Here is a 14,832-nt window from a genome sequence, read left to right on the forward strand (position 1 = left end):
TAAGACCCTGTGATCTGGAAGCCATCCAGTGATGATATTTTAATCTTAATTTAGCTATCTGGCTGCATTTTTATTATTAAACTGTTAAAAGATGAGGGCAGGCTGTATCTCTTGATGATGCAATGATTGTTAAAAGCCTGAAATTAGGCTGTTTCATTTGCTATCACAGTCCCATTTGATCGTGTAGCCAAAGGCACTGTGTGTGTTTTGGGAGCTCATACTTGGGGCTGATTTACTTTCAGTTTTATCACATTCCATCAGAAGAAAACTGATAAATGTTCTGTCATTGCCATAAATCTAGTCAGTGCCTTCTGTACGGAATATACATGCATTTAAAAAAAATCATGGCCATGTAGTGGATAATGGGGAAGGGAGGGAGAAAATTAACAAAGGCCTAATAAGAACTGTTTGGAGAAATGTGATGTGTTTTGTCAAACAGTCCGTTCTGCAGGGTTCATTTAAATTAAAACCTCTGCTGGCTGCTTAAGATCTAGCCCCATGCGTGCGCCTACTTTCTGAGGAAGAAACAGGAGCAAATCCCTTCAGTTTAACTTCATGTCAGTAGCACTTAAATATTACATAGCGGTCAACTGGCGGCAGTAGATCTAGGCAGGAATAATGGAAGGCTTACGTGGGAGAGGAGGGGGACATTTCTGTGTGTGTTAATGGAAAATCTTTTCTGTCTGGCAGGTAAAGTCTTGGAACCCTAATCATACACTAACCTGCTTGAAGATTAATATATAAATCATCTTTCCCCCACTGTACACAAGACCGGTACATTGTGTGCAGATGTCCATTTCACATTGGTGCACCTGAGTGGTAACCTCATACCAGAATTCTTTGATTTTAATTCAAGGAGGAATTACGCCACTAAGTAGGAAAGCCCCTGACCTGCTAAGGCAATTTTATTATTAAGAGAGATAAATACATGTTATTAAACTTAGTCTCATTTTGGCTAAATGTCATTCTGGCTCGAGTCTCCATTTATGATTTCTGTCACAGTGCCGTTACAGTGGTGGCTCTGCCATTGTCTTTTTGGATCTTCGTCATCAGTTTCCCCCAACTTCATTATCTGTGTAGTTTCCTATTTTTCCCCTCCTGCTTTGCCGTTCCCCATGGCATAGCATGATAATCCAGTATCCATGACATGAATGACCTTAGATTTAGTGGTAGTCCTGATGCTAAGCCTAACCAGTTAGAAATGCTTGGTCAGAGAATAAATTGAGTTTATAAGATCTGCTTGACATTTAGCCACACTGGTCTGATCTGGGTAAATTGCAAAATGGAGATAAAACTTAATCAAAACTCCTGCTTTGTTGTGGAACTGAGTTGTGATTTAAGACATAACATTTGTAGTCTGTCATCACCTGTCTATTTTAACCAGGGCCTGTTTGTTTTTATATTTTGGCTAGGTGTAGCTCTAGTTGTGCAAGAAAATCTTCTGATTGTAACAGCGTGTAGGATTTCTGTTTGAAAGGAATTCATTGCTTTGGCTTCCAGAAGAAATGTTCTCACTTAATAGGGAGATAATTTAGCACTCTCACAGTGCGATTCAGCAACACAAACATCCCTGTGAAGTGCAGATGAATAGTAATGTCCTCAATTGTCAGATGGCGAAAGCAGAGGCAGAAATGTGAAGTGACTTGCCAAGGCCACAGAAGGAGTTAGTGTTGGAGCTGGGACTCCAACGCTTAGAATCATAGAACTGGAAGGGACCTTGAGAGGTCATCTAGTTCAGTCCCTTCACTCAAGGTGGGACTAAGTACTTCCTGGTCCTGTGCTCATAACGCTCAATGGATAGCTTTCTAGTTGTCTCGAGATGGAGTATTGTGTATTGGAACCTGTCACCTCTTTAAAGACTTCCACTCTGCAGTAGTGGTGAGTGGCCATGGTCCGTGATGTGAAGCTTGACAGTAGCTAGGCAGCTGGTGTGCTGAGACCATGGCCTATCATGCTGACCAGCATTGTCTTATTGTTTCCTTGTGCTCCTCAGTCTGTCCATATCTGTCTGTTATCTCTTGTTGTATACTTAGATTTTCAGCTCTTTGGGGCAGGGACTGTCTTTTTGGTGTGTGTGTTTGAACAGAGCCTAGCATAAAGGGACCCTGGTCCTTGACTGGAGTACCTAGATGCCATGAAAATATAAATAACATCCCATGGGCCATCCCTGTGCCTAGAGACTTCACCTTTTCCCTCTGAACTGCTCTCTGTGCTGTTAGCCCTTTACATGGGAGATGTGCCTATAAATCCTACATGACTAAACTAATGCTGCCAAGTGGCTGCTCAGGAGCTCTGATCTTATTTTCCTGATTTAACCAATGTCAAATGAGTCTTATGAAAAGTGAACTGTCTGTGGTTGCTTAGAAAGGGGGGGAAAATACTTCAACACTACACCCCTGGCTGAGCAGCTGTGTGATTAAAGGGTATCCTGCCACCCCAAACTAACTCTCCTACAAACCTGTTGGAGTCTCTGGGTAGGTTTTGGCTCTTGGTTTTCCATAGAGAATAGCCTTTGCGGTATTTTCTCAGAACTCCAGCTACAGGCAAGTAAAATAGCTTTTTGGTGTATCTCTCCTCCCCCTAACCCCCCATGCCATTATCCCTGTCACAAAGGGTGAGGTGAAATGAGCCCTTATGTGTACATTTCATGGGGAACAAGAGGTTTCCCTTCCTTATAGCTGCAGAAGAGAAATCATCAACCCTTATCTAAAAGCATGTGACAGGTTTGTAGCAAGTATGATGATGATAGGCGGGACTGGGCTCAAAACTCCAGATGTCCCTAAAAGCTCTACAAAAAGCACGTCAAATGACAACCTTACAGAAACTGAATTGGTCCGAAGAGAAGGAACTTGGCCAGTCCAAGAAGCTTGTCTCCTCTCATCCTGCCCCTTTTTGCAGGTGTGCTACGTTGCATTCAATACAGCTGTTGGAAGAAACTCTCAAATCTGTTTGTGAACATGTGCCCTGACTTGCCAGTAGCCTTTTGTTTGCCTTCGTCAACTCTGAGCACAGTGGAGCCATCTAAGTGTGCTTGGGATTCTCTTTCGAAGCATCATTCATCATACAAATCCTGCCCCACACTTCTTGGCTACACAGGAGATCATATTCTCCCACAAATGTATTAACAGTTCCTCTCCTGACGCTAATTGGACAGGAATCACTTCTAATTTATCATTGCCTTGCTGGTTCCTGTGTAAAATGGTCTTTGCTAACCAGTATTTTGTTTCGTTTTTGACTTCTGAATATCTGAAAGTTGAGTAACAAATTTTTCTGAACCCAGCTTCCTTGATAATCTTTGTTGTGGCAAAACAGTTTCATTGTTCTCAGCCCAGAAATTTTGTTTTGTTGCGATGCATAACAAAATTGAACTGTAGTTTTCTGAGGTTGCTTGAGAGGGCTGGATACTCTTCGTTTTGGTATTCTTCTCTTTTGAAGCTGCAGAATTTTTTATTCACTGAATGTGTTATAGAGGCACAACATGAAAACATAAGACAGCAGCAAGAAAAACACAGTGGGGAAACAAACTAACACAGATCAATGACAATGCCTTGCTATGCTCATTTATTCAAATTGAAATTAACATAATTTGCCCAAGATTGCTCAGTTTGTGGCAGCACTAGAAATTGAACTCAGATCCTGTGTGCGCCAGTTTGGCACCTTAAAAAGATGACCACCTTACTTCTCTATTAACCAGTATATTAAATGCTGCAAGAGTTTTAATATGGGGTTTACACTAGGAAAACATAATCTAATAGTAAAGCAGAAAGTCAACATGGATAAAAGGAAACTAATCTCTGAAAATAAACATGATCTTATGTAGTTAGCTATATCTGGCACTGAACTGGTTCCAATGACTAATGGCTTTTTCTCCATAGAACAATTAAACACTCAAAGGTTTCTAAATATGTTTTTAGACTGATCTAATCTACTGTGAATCAAACATAGTTCTGAAATGTGTTCAAATATATCAGTACCAATTTTCCGAAGTAGTTTTGGTCTCCCAATTTTCCACTGGGCATACAAAGCAAATTAACTTAGTTCATTCATCAAGGTTAGATTTCCAGCATCAGTCGATCCTTCCCGCCCCATTTACTCTCCCCTGGCCCAGAATGTATGTGTGGGATCATGAGTGAGTGGGGGATGTGGCTCATGGAGTGGAGCTGGCTCCAGTGAATCCATGTGTTCAAGCATTCCCAAGCTCACAGCAGCCATTCTCGCTGCTGAAAGCTTCCCTGCCTATAGGTGGTGGGGATGTCATAGCTGGGATTCCATGCTTGCTGTCAGTCTAACCCAATTGTCTTATGGGGTCCAGAAAGAACTTTCTTCTGCTAGGCAAGATTGGCAAGGTGTCCGGTGGTTTTTTCCCTCTTTCATCTGAGTGTCTGTCTACACAGCAACTAGACACCCGTCGCTGGCCCTTGGCAGCTGAGTCAGGCTTCCGGGGCTGTTTCATTGCTGTGTCGACTTCCAGGCTCTAGGACCCTGAGACATGAGAGGCTCCCAGAGATCAGGCTTCTGCCCAAGCCCGAAAGTCGACACAGCAATGAAACAGCCCTGCAGCTTGAGCCTGAGTTGGCTGACCTGGGCCAGCTGTGGGAGTCTCGTTGCTGTGTCGACATATCCCGAGGGTCCTGGAGACCTGGTGGATGGGGATAATAAGGATGAGACAGGAGTACTGTTTTCAGGACACAGAAGGGTAGGGAAGGTGTGGGGAGCAATACATGTCAAATGCAGCTGGTGTCCAAGTGTGGGTGAGGGACTGTAAGGGATTCTGTTAGCCTGTGAGGTGAGAGGCAGTTTTAAGTCAGCACATCCTGAGCGCCCGATTGTTTGAGCCTCATCCTCCCTCACATGGGGAGGGTGGTGAAATTCAGTAGTGGACTAAATCACAAATTGCATGGCAGGGGTTTAGCCAAGGAAGGCGTCTCCCAGTGAGCTCTTCCCTTGTTCTTTAACACGCTTGGTGGTGGCAGCAGAAAGTTCAAGGACAAGGCAAAGTTTGTACCTTGGGGAAGTTTTTAACCTAAGCTGGTAAGAATAAGCTTAGGGGGTTTTTCATGCGGGTCCCCACATCTGTACCATTGAGTTCAGAGTGGGGAAGGAACCTTGACATTTAACCCTTTGCTGGAGCTACTGAATGTCTGGTCGTTTGGAGCGTGTCAGTCCCTGTCTTTAATATTACTGTTAATAAAGTTGCATTCTGCTGTTTTAAATCCATTTGTGTGTCTTTGTTTGCTCCCCTGTTTGTCATCATCAGTTGAAAATTAGGGCTCTTGCAGCAAACCCTAGAACATGTGTATTTTTCACAGGGCTGTGTATGATGGAGCTGCTGTAGGCTTAATTTTCAATTACAGTGGAATAGCTAGCCAAGGGTATGTCTACACTACGAAATTAGGTCGAATTTATAGAAGTCAATTTTTTAGGAAGCGATTTTATACAGTTGATTGTGTGTCCCCACTAAGACCATTATGTCGGCGGAGTGCGTCCACAGTACCGTGGCTAGCATCGACTTTCGGAGTGTTGCACTGTGGGTAGCTATCCCACAGTTCCTGCAGTCTCTGCCGCCCATTGGAATTCTGGGTTAAGCTCCCAGTACCTGATGGGGCAAAAACATTGTCATGGGTGGTTTGGGGTACCTGTCATCAGACGCCCCTCCCTCTGTGAAAGCAACGGCAGACAATCGTTTCGCTCAATTTTTCCGTGCGGACACCATACTGCTTTCAGCAGACAGTGCAGTAGGACTGCTCAGTCATCATCGAACCACCGCTTCCGCTGCCACTCTGCTCTCCTGCTCGTGTCTTGGTAGCGAATTTCTCCATGTTGGCTGTCATGGGCTCCCACTTCTGCTGCCACTCTGCTCTCCTGCTCTCATGAATCCACCTCGCAGGTCCTCTCATCATTCTCTATAAATATCTATTCTTGTGGCATCCATTGTCAGCCACTGCTTCCGCTGCAACTCTGCTCTCCTGCAGACGCCGTACCACGGCAAGCATGGAGCTCGCTCAGATCACTGCGGGAGTTATGAGCATTGTAAACACCTTGCGCATTGTCCTGCAGTAGGTGCAGAACCAGAACCTGCAAAAGCGGGCGAGGAGGCGACGGCAGCGTGGTGATGAGGACATGGACACAGACTTCTCTCAATGTATGGGCCCCGGCAGCTTGGACATCCTGGTGGCAATGGGGCAGGCTCATGCTGTGGAATGCCGATTCTGGGCCCGGGAAACAAGCACAGACTGGTGGGACCGCACAGTGGTGCAGGTCTGGGATGATTCCCAGTGGCTGCGAAACTTTCGCATGCGTAGGGGCACTTTCATGGAACTTTGTGACTTGCTTTCCCGTGCCCTGAAGTGCAGGAATACCAAAATGAGAGCAGTCCTTACAGTTCACAAGCGAGTGGTGATAGCCCTGTGGAAGCTTGCAATGCCAGACAGCTACCGGTCAGTCGGGAATCAATTTGGAGTAGGCAAATCTACTGTGTGGGCTGCTGTGATCCAAGTAGCCAACGCAATCACTGAGCTGCTGCTATCAAGGGTAGTGACTCTGGGAACCGTGCAGGTCATTGTGGATGGCTTTGCTGCAATGGGATTCCCTAACTGTGGTGGGGCTGTAGACGGAACCCATATCCCTATCTTGGGACCGGACCACCAGGGCAGCCATTACATGAACCACAATGGGTACTTTTCAATGGTGCTGCAAGCACTGGTGGATCACAAGGGAAGTTTCACCAGCATCAACGTGAGATGGCCGGGAAAGGTACATGACACTCGCATCTTCAGGAACTCTAGTCTGTTTGAACAGCTGCAGGAAGGGGCTTACTTTCCAGACCAGAAAATAACCGTTGGGAATGTTGAAATGCCTATAGTTATCCCTGGGGACCCAGCCTACCTCTTAATGCCATGGCTCATGAAGCCGTACACAGGCAGCCTGGACAGTAGTCAGGAGCTGTTCAACTATAGGCTGAGCAAGTGCAGAATGGTGGTAGAATGTGCATTTGGACATTTAAAAGCGCGCTGGCACAATTTACTGACTCGGTTAGACCTCAGCGAAACCAATATTCCCACTGTTATTACTGCTTGCTGTGCGCTCCACAATCTCTGAGAGAGTAAGGGGGAGACGTTTATGGCGGGGTGGGAGGTTAAGGCAAATCATCTGACCGCTGATTTCACGCAGCCAGACACCAGGGCGGTTAGAAGAGCACAGCAAGGCGCGCTGCGCATCAGAGAAGCTTTGAAAACCAGTTTCATGACTGACCAGGGTACTGTGTGACAGTTGTGTTTGTTTCTCCTTGTTGAAAACCCGCGCCCTTGGTTCACTCTACTTCCTTGTAAGTCAATCACCGCTTGCAGAGGCAATAAAATCATTGTTGTTTCAAATTCATGCATTCTTTATTCATTCGTCACACAAATAGAGGGAAAACTGCCAAGGTAGCCCGAGAGGGGTGGGGGAGGAGGGAAGCACCGGATGGGGTGGTGGATGAGGGGAGGAGGGAAGGACAAGGCTACACTGCACTTCAAAACTTATTGAATGCCAGCCTTCTGTTGCTTGGGCAGTCCTCTGGGGTGGAGTGGTTGGGTGCCTGGAGGCTCCCCCCCCCCCCCCCCCCCCCCCGCATTCTTGGGCATCTGGGTGAGGAGGCTATGGAACTTGGGGAGGAGGGCGGACAGTTACACAGGGGCTGCAGCAGCAGTCTGCGCTCCTGCTGCCTGTCCTGCAGCTCAACCATACGCTGGAGCATATCAGTTGATCCTCCAGTAGCCTCAGCATTGCATCCTGCCTCCTCTCATCACACTGCCACCACCTATCATCTTGATCCCGCCACCGCTCCTCTTGCTCCCCCTCCTGTCCTCGCGTTCATTTTGTGCTTTCCTGGACTCTGACATTGCTTGCCTCCATGCATTCTGCTGAGCTCTTTCAGTGCAGGAGGACTGCATGAGCTCAGAGAACATTTCATTGCAAGTGTGGTTTTGTTCACCACCTTATCTGCGCTTGCCTGTGGGACGGAGATGATAGGGGGAGCGTTGAAACTTTTGCAGCTGCAGGTGGAAAAAAAGGGAGAGTAGTATTTAAAAAGACACGTTTTAGAGAACAATGGGTAGACTCTTTCACAGTGAACCAAGCTGTTAACATTACATAGCACATGTGCGGTTGGTACAAGGTCGTGCCCCCCCCCCCCGCCCAATTCTCTGGGATAATCGCTTCACCCCTCCCCCCATCGCGTGGCTAACAGCGGGGATGATTAGTTTTCAGCGACAGGCAAACAGCCCAGCAGGAACGGCCGCCTCTGAATGTCCCCTTAATAAAATTCCCCTATTTCAACAGGTGATCATGAATGATATCACTCTCCTGAGGATAACACAGAGAGATAAAGAACGGATGTTGCTTGAATGCCAGCAAGCACTGGGACATACGCTGCCATGCTTTCTTATGCAGTGATTCCAGACTACGTGCTACTGGCCTGGCGTCGTTAAGTGTCCTACCATGGAGGAGGGAATAAGGCTGCCCTCCCCAGAAACAGGGGTGAGGTAGTGGTAGGGGCACCCCCTAGAATTGCGTGCAGCTCGTCATAGAAGCGGCATGTCTGGGGGTCTGACCCGGAGCGGCCGTTTGCCTCTTTGGATTTTTGGTAGGCTTGCCTGAGGTCCTTAAGTTTCACGTGGCACTGCTGCAGGTCCCTGTTATAGCCTCTGTCCTTCATGCCCTTGGAGATTTTTTCAAATATTTTGGCATTTTGTCTTTTAGCACGGAGTTCTGATAGCATGTATTCGTCTCCCCATACAGCTGTCAGATCCAGTACCTCCCATTCGGTCCATGCTGGAGCTCTTTTGCAATTCTGGGACTGCATGGTCACCTGTGCTGATGAGCTCTGCATGGTCGCCTGTGCTGATGTCCTCGCCACGCTGGCCAAACAGGAAATGAAATTCAGAAGTTCCTGGTGCTTTTCCTGTGTACCTGGCTAGCGCATCTGAGTTGAAAGTGCTGTCCAGAGCAGACACAATGGAGCACTCTGGGATAGCTCCCGGAGGCCAATACCGTCTAATTGCGTCCACACTACCCCAAATTCGACCTGGCGATGTTGAGTTCATCGCTAATCCCCTTGTCGGGGAGGAGTACAGAAATCAATTTTAAGAGCCCTTTAAGTCGACAAAAATGGCTTTGTCATGTGGACGGGTGCAGGGTTAAATCGATCTAATGCTGCTAAAATCGACCTAAACTCGTAGTATAGACCAGGGCTAAGATTTTTGTGTTTTGACACTGAATGCATCACCATGTCATGTGAGCCCCTAAAATCCTGCATCTTTGTTGGAGTGCTGGTTTAGGATTACTGTGGGAAGTCTTGGAACTTGCTCGTGATGTAAAATCTCATCCATAAATGTTGCATTAAATGCATTTGTATGTATTCAATAAATAGTGAGTTCTGTGTTGTGTTCATAGTGGGGTTTGGTTAATTTTTCTTATTTATCCTGTAGTAGTTCAGTTTTCTTGGCTGACAAAAAGACACTCAGTTGTGTTGCTAGGTTAAAATTGCTCACTTTGAAAGATCTCTTGCTGGATAAGCTACTTTGGTTTATTTCTTGCCTGTCTGGTACCAATTTTATTCAGCTATATCTGTGCTGCTAAGATTGTTCGTGTTTTCATAATTTGCAGCCATGCTACATCTAAGGATTTTACTTCTTTCTTTAGGGCCTTTTTGAGAAGCCGCCTAATGTAATGAAATCTTCCTTTTTAATGTTCAGGGTCAATCAGTTTATGGTATATCGCATCTCCCTAGGCAGGGCCATCTTAATAACTTTGCAGGCCCCTGGGTGCAGTGTAAATTTGGTGCCCCTATTATATTACAGTAGGAAATAAATAGTAATTATTGTCTTTAAAATTTTATTGTGAACCAAAACACAATATAGTGGTAACAGAAAAAAATGTATGTATATTTTGCTGGTTTAAAAACATCACTTTCTAGATTTGCAAGCAGCAAAGTCACAAATCACATCTGCAAATTCAATTTCCTGAAGCGCTTCGGACTCAGTATTCATCAGAGCCTGCATAAAATATTTTTTCCCACATCACTGCTGTGGTCCTCTTTCTGCAGGGGACCCTGAACACATGGCCAGTTTGCCCCTGGCTTAAGACATCCTTGCATATGCTGAACCTGATTCTGTTGTGGTTGCTATTACGTAGTGGCTCAGCTACAGTTAATTCTTGTATTAACTTGTGTGTGTTGTTTAAGCCTCTTCCCTTGTGTGCTCTAGAGCTAGCTGTTCTAAGCAAGCTTTTAAAGTTTCACACTGTTGCTTCTTTCAGCTTTGTTCCATTGTGCCAATTGACCAGTTTATCTGGGGGTCGTTGAACTCCATTATCATCATTTTCTTAGACTGTGCTGCCTATTTGATCTCTCTTGACATTTTGCAGTCAATTTCCTTTTCTTTGTTTTGAGGTGGTATGTATAGCCTGATGAATATTTTTGCAACTTGGTGTTTGTATTTGTCCTGGTTTAGATGGATGGGTCTCACCACTCAGAATGTTTATCTCACTGTTCTGTAGAATCTTTTTCAACCCACCATTACTCCCCCACTTCTTCAGCCTAGTCTATAGCCAGGGATTACAGTATCCAACAGACTTTTTTTTTAAATTCTGCCATCTTTCCATAATAGATATGACATGGTCTTCCATTGCAAGGCACTCTAGTTATCTATTTTTACTTTTAAGCTTTCCATATTTGTATATATAAATGTATAGTTTCATTTTAACCAGATGCCTAGTTTTATTTACCTGTTTTAGGATTTATACTGCCACCGATCATCACTGTATTTTATTGCATACATATTTTTCTCTCATATGGGTCATTCGCTAGTTAGAACCTACTACCTTCAGATGCATAGCACAGAGTGATAGATTTGCCATCACTTAAAAACTTAAAATCAGGATTGGATGGCTTTCTAAACTCTATTCTAGGTCCCCCATAAGTTCTGGGCTTGATGTAGGAGTCACTGTGTGAAATTCTCTGGCCTCTGCTATGTAGGGAGTCATACTAGATGGGGATTCAGTGCTGTTTCTACTGGGGTCCTGCATGGATGTACTCTTGGCCCAATGCTGTTAAATATCTTTATCAATGAAGTGAAAGAACAAGGAATAGTCAGACTGGATCAGACCCGTGGACCATCTAGTCTAGTGCCTTGACTCAGAATGTCGCCTGCACCAGATGCTTCAGAGGAAGGTGCAAGAAACCCTGGGTTATGTAGATGTAGGATAATCTGCCTAAACCTAACGCCTAAAAGAAGGCTTGAGCTCTGAAGCATAAGTTTTATATTCCTTCCAGAAATTACTATATTAACTATAACGCTGGATAGTGTTGGTATCCATAGAAATGGCCAGCCCCTCTTTTGAATCTTACCAAATTCTTGGCCTGAGTGATATCTTGTGGCAATGTGTTCCACAGTCTAATTATGTGTAGTGGGAAAATATCAAATCATTGCTAGTAAAGTTTACAGATGACACGAACTGGTCGACTGGTAAATAAGTCAGTTGTACGAGCAATCAGGATCACATGGTAAACTGAACTCATTTGAGCAACATGCCTTACAGTTAGAGAAATTTTAAGAAGCTCACCAATTCATCAAAAAGAAGATTAAATCTAACACACAAAGGCTGAAATCTAAAGGTGGACAAATTCAAACTAAAAATTAAGAGAATAACCACTAGAACAAGTTCTCCTGGGACGTGTTGGATTCTCCATCACCTGAAGTCTTTAAATCAAGGGGAAAAAAAAGCTCTAACTCAACCAAAAGTTCACATCACTGTGTGAAATTCTCTGGCCTGCATTATGCAGGAAGTCAGGCTAGATGATTTAATGGTCTCTACCGACCTTAAAAATATATTAATCTATTAAAAGAGTTTCCAGAATGAGAACAAGGAAAGGCCCAGTGTGTCAGGTACAGGAGCCATTTTAGCAACACGTTTTCTCTTCTCCCTGCTCCTATTTAACCTGCACAGGCTCACACAAAACCTTCTGTTTCCCATTAACAGGTACTTTTTTATATCTTTCAGTTACCTTACTTCTTATGTTTCCTTTTTTTCTAGGCTGCAAGCACGTGAAAGGCATCCTGTTATATGGACCGCCAGGCTGTGGTAAAACACTGATGGCTAGACAGATTGGCAAGATGCTGAATGCCAGAGAGCCAAAGGTGGTCAATGGTCCAGAAATCCTCAACAAATATGTAGGAGAGTCTGAGGCCAACATCCGGAAGCTCTTTGCTGATGCAGAAGAGGAGCAAAGGAGGGTAATGCAAAAATAACTAAGTAGCAAGGTCAATATGCCTAGGTATGAAGAATGACGGAAGGTTTACTTTTCAATAAGTCTTGGAACACCACGGAAGTTCCAGAAGACTGGAGGAAAGCTAATGTTGTGCCAATATTTAAAAAGGATAAACAGCTAAGATAATGGAGCAGTTGATAAGGGGCTTGATTAATAGAGAACTAAAGAAAGGTAATATAATTAATGCCAATCAACATGGATTTATGAAAAATAAATCCTGTTAAACTAACTTGATTTCTTTTTCTGATGAGATTACAAGTTTGGTTGATAAAGTTAATAGTGTTAATGTAATATACTTGAACTTTTGTAAGGCATTTGACTTGGTACTGCATGACATTTTGATTAACATACTACAAAGATATAAAATTAACACGGCACACATGAAATGGATTAAAAGTTGGCTAACTAATAGGTCTCAAAATGTCGTTGCAAACACAGAATGATCATCGAACGGGAGTGTTTCTAGTGCCCTCCCTTTCCCCCCCTCCCAGGGATTGGTTCTTGGCTATTTATCATTTTTATTAATAACATGGAAGAAAACATAAATCATCACAGATAAAGTTTGCAGGTGACACAAATTGGGGGAGTGATGTATAATTAAGGGGCAGGTCACTGATACAGAGCAATCTGGGTTGCTTGGTTAGCTTGTGGAAGCTCACAACGTGTTTTAATAGAAATGTAAATTTCTGCAGTTGGAACAAAGAATGTAGGCTTTACTTACAGGATGGGAGACTCTGTCCTGGGAAACAATGATTCTGAAAAAGATTTGGGGGTCATGGGAGACATTCAGCTGAACATGAGCTCCCAGAGTGAAGCCGAATCTCAGGGAGGAGCAGAGAGGTTATTTTACCTTGCATCCGATGAAGTGAGCTGTAGCTCACGAAAGCTTATGCTCAAATAAATTGGTTAGTCTCTAAGGTGCCACAGGTACTCCTTTTCTTTTTACCTCTGTATGTGGCACTGATGTGACCACTGCTGGAATCCTGTGTCCAGTTCCAGTGTCCATAATTCAAGAAGGCTGTTGATAAATTGGAGATACAGTCAGAGAAGAGTCATGAAAATGATTAAAGGATTAGAAAACCTGCCTTACAGTGATAGACTCAAGGAGCTCAACCTGTTTAACAAAGAGAAGGTTAAGGGATGATTTGATTACAGTCTGTAAGTACCTACATGGGGAACAAATATATGGCAATGGGCTCTTTGGTCTATCAGAGAAAGATATAACATGATCTAATGGCTGGAAAGCTAGACAAATTCAGAGTGGAAATAAGGCATAATTTTTTGAATTGAGTGTAATTAATCAACGGAACAACTTACCAAGGGTCATGATGGAGTCTCCATCACTGATTGTTTTGAAATCAAGATTGGATGTTTGTCTAAAAGATCTGTTTTAGGAATTAATTTTTGGACTTTCTATGGTGTGTGCTGTGCAGGTCAGACTGGATAACCATAATGGTCCCTTCTGGCCTTGGAATCTAGGACTGATTGGAAGATTATTGCCCTGTGCATTGAGAGAGTGACTCACTGATCAGCATTTGGTGTTATTACTCCCGGGAGTCACTTTGTGAATCTGAACGCCAATAGTTTCCCCTATTAACAATAAAACTATCCCCATTCTGTCCCTTCCAGGCTACATGTGTACCCTAAAAGTACTGCAGTTTCACTTATGTACTGAGTCATGATTTGAGCTGTAAGTAGGGTTGCCAACTTTCTATTTGCACAAAACTGAACACCCTTGCCCCGCCCCTCTTCCGAGGCCCTGCCTCCCGTTCACTCCATCGCCCCTCCCTCTGTCGCTCGCTCTCCCCACCCTCCCTCACTTGCTCATTTTCACCAGGCTGGCTGAGGGGGCTGAGGTGAGGGCTCTGGCTGGGGGTGTGGGCTCTGGGCTGGTGCCAGGGATGAGGGGTGTGGTGTGCAGGAGGGGGCACCAGGCTTGGGGAGTGGAGCTGAGGGGTTTGGAGTATGGGAGGGGGCTCCGGGCTGAGGCAGAGGGTTGGGGTGTGGGAGGAGGTGTGGGCTCTGGGCTGGGGGTGCAAGTTCTGGGGTCGGGCCAGAAATGAGGGGTTCAGGGTGCGGGAGGGGGCTGGGGCACGAAATTGGGGTGCAAGGGAGGTGAGGGGTCTGGCTGGGTGTGCGGGCTCTGGGGTGGGACTGGGGATGAGCAGGTTGGGGTACAGGAGGGTGCTCTGGGCTGGCACTGAGGGGTTCAGAGGGCGGGAAGGGGATCAGGGATGGGGCAGGGGTGCAGCCTTCAGGTGGCGCTTACCTGAAGCAGCTCCCGGAAGCAGTGGCATGTTCCCCTTCTGGCTCCTATGTGGAGGTGCAGCCAGGTGGCTCTGGTTCATTGGTTCCCGGCCCATGGGAGGAGCAGGGGCAGTGCTTGGGGCAGCGGCAGCATGTGGAGACCCCTGGCTGCCCCTACGCTTAGGAGCCGGAGGGGGGAACGTGCCGGCTGTTTCCCGGGAGCCACACGGTGTGGAGGCTAGCAGGGAGCCTGCCTTAGCCCTGCTGCACGGTGCCGC

At 45.3% G+C, this 14,832-nt stretch overlaps 1 protein-coding gene across 4 annotated transcripts in view; it reads left to right on the plus strand.

The window, feature by feature from the left end:
- The window catches only part of NSF (N-ethylmaleimide sensitive factor, vesicle fusing ATPase), a 181,488-nt gene that overhangs the window by 83,624 nt on the left and 83,032 nt on the right, over positions 1 to 14,832 (plus strand). For all 4 annotated transcript variants that reach the window (XM_074940980.1, XM_074940979.1, XM_074940983.1 and 1 more), the window contains exon 9: positions 12,073 to 12,272. In XM_074940980.1, the coding sequence (XP_074797081.1) occupies positions 12,073 to 12,272 (200 nt within the window). The remainder of the gene's footprint in view (positions 1 to 12,072; positions 12,273 to 14,832) is intronic.

This window comes from Natator depressus, chromosome 27 (genome assembly GCF_965152275.1).
Source record: "Natator depressus isolate rNatDep1 chromosome 27, rNatDep2.hap1, whole genome shotgun sequence".
NCBI classification, from domain to species: domain Eukaryota; kingdom Metazoa; phylum Chordata; order Testudines; family Cheloniidae; genus Natator; species Natator depressus.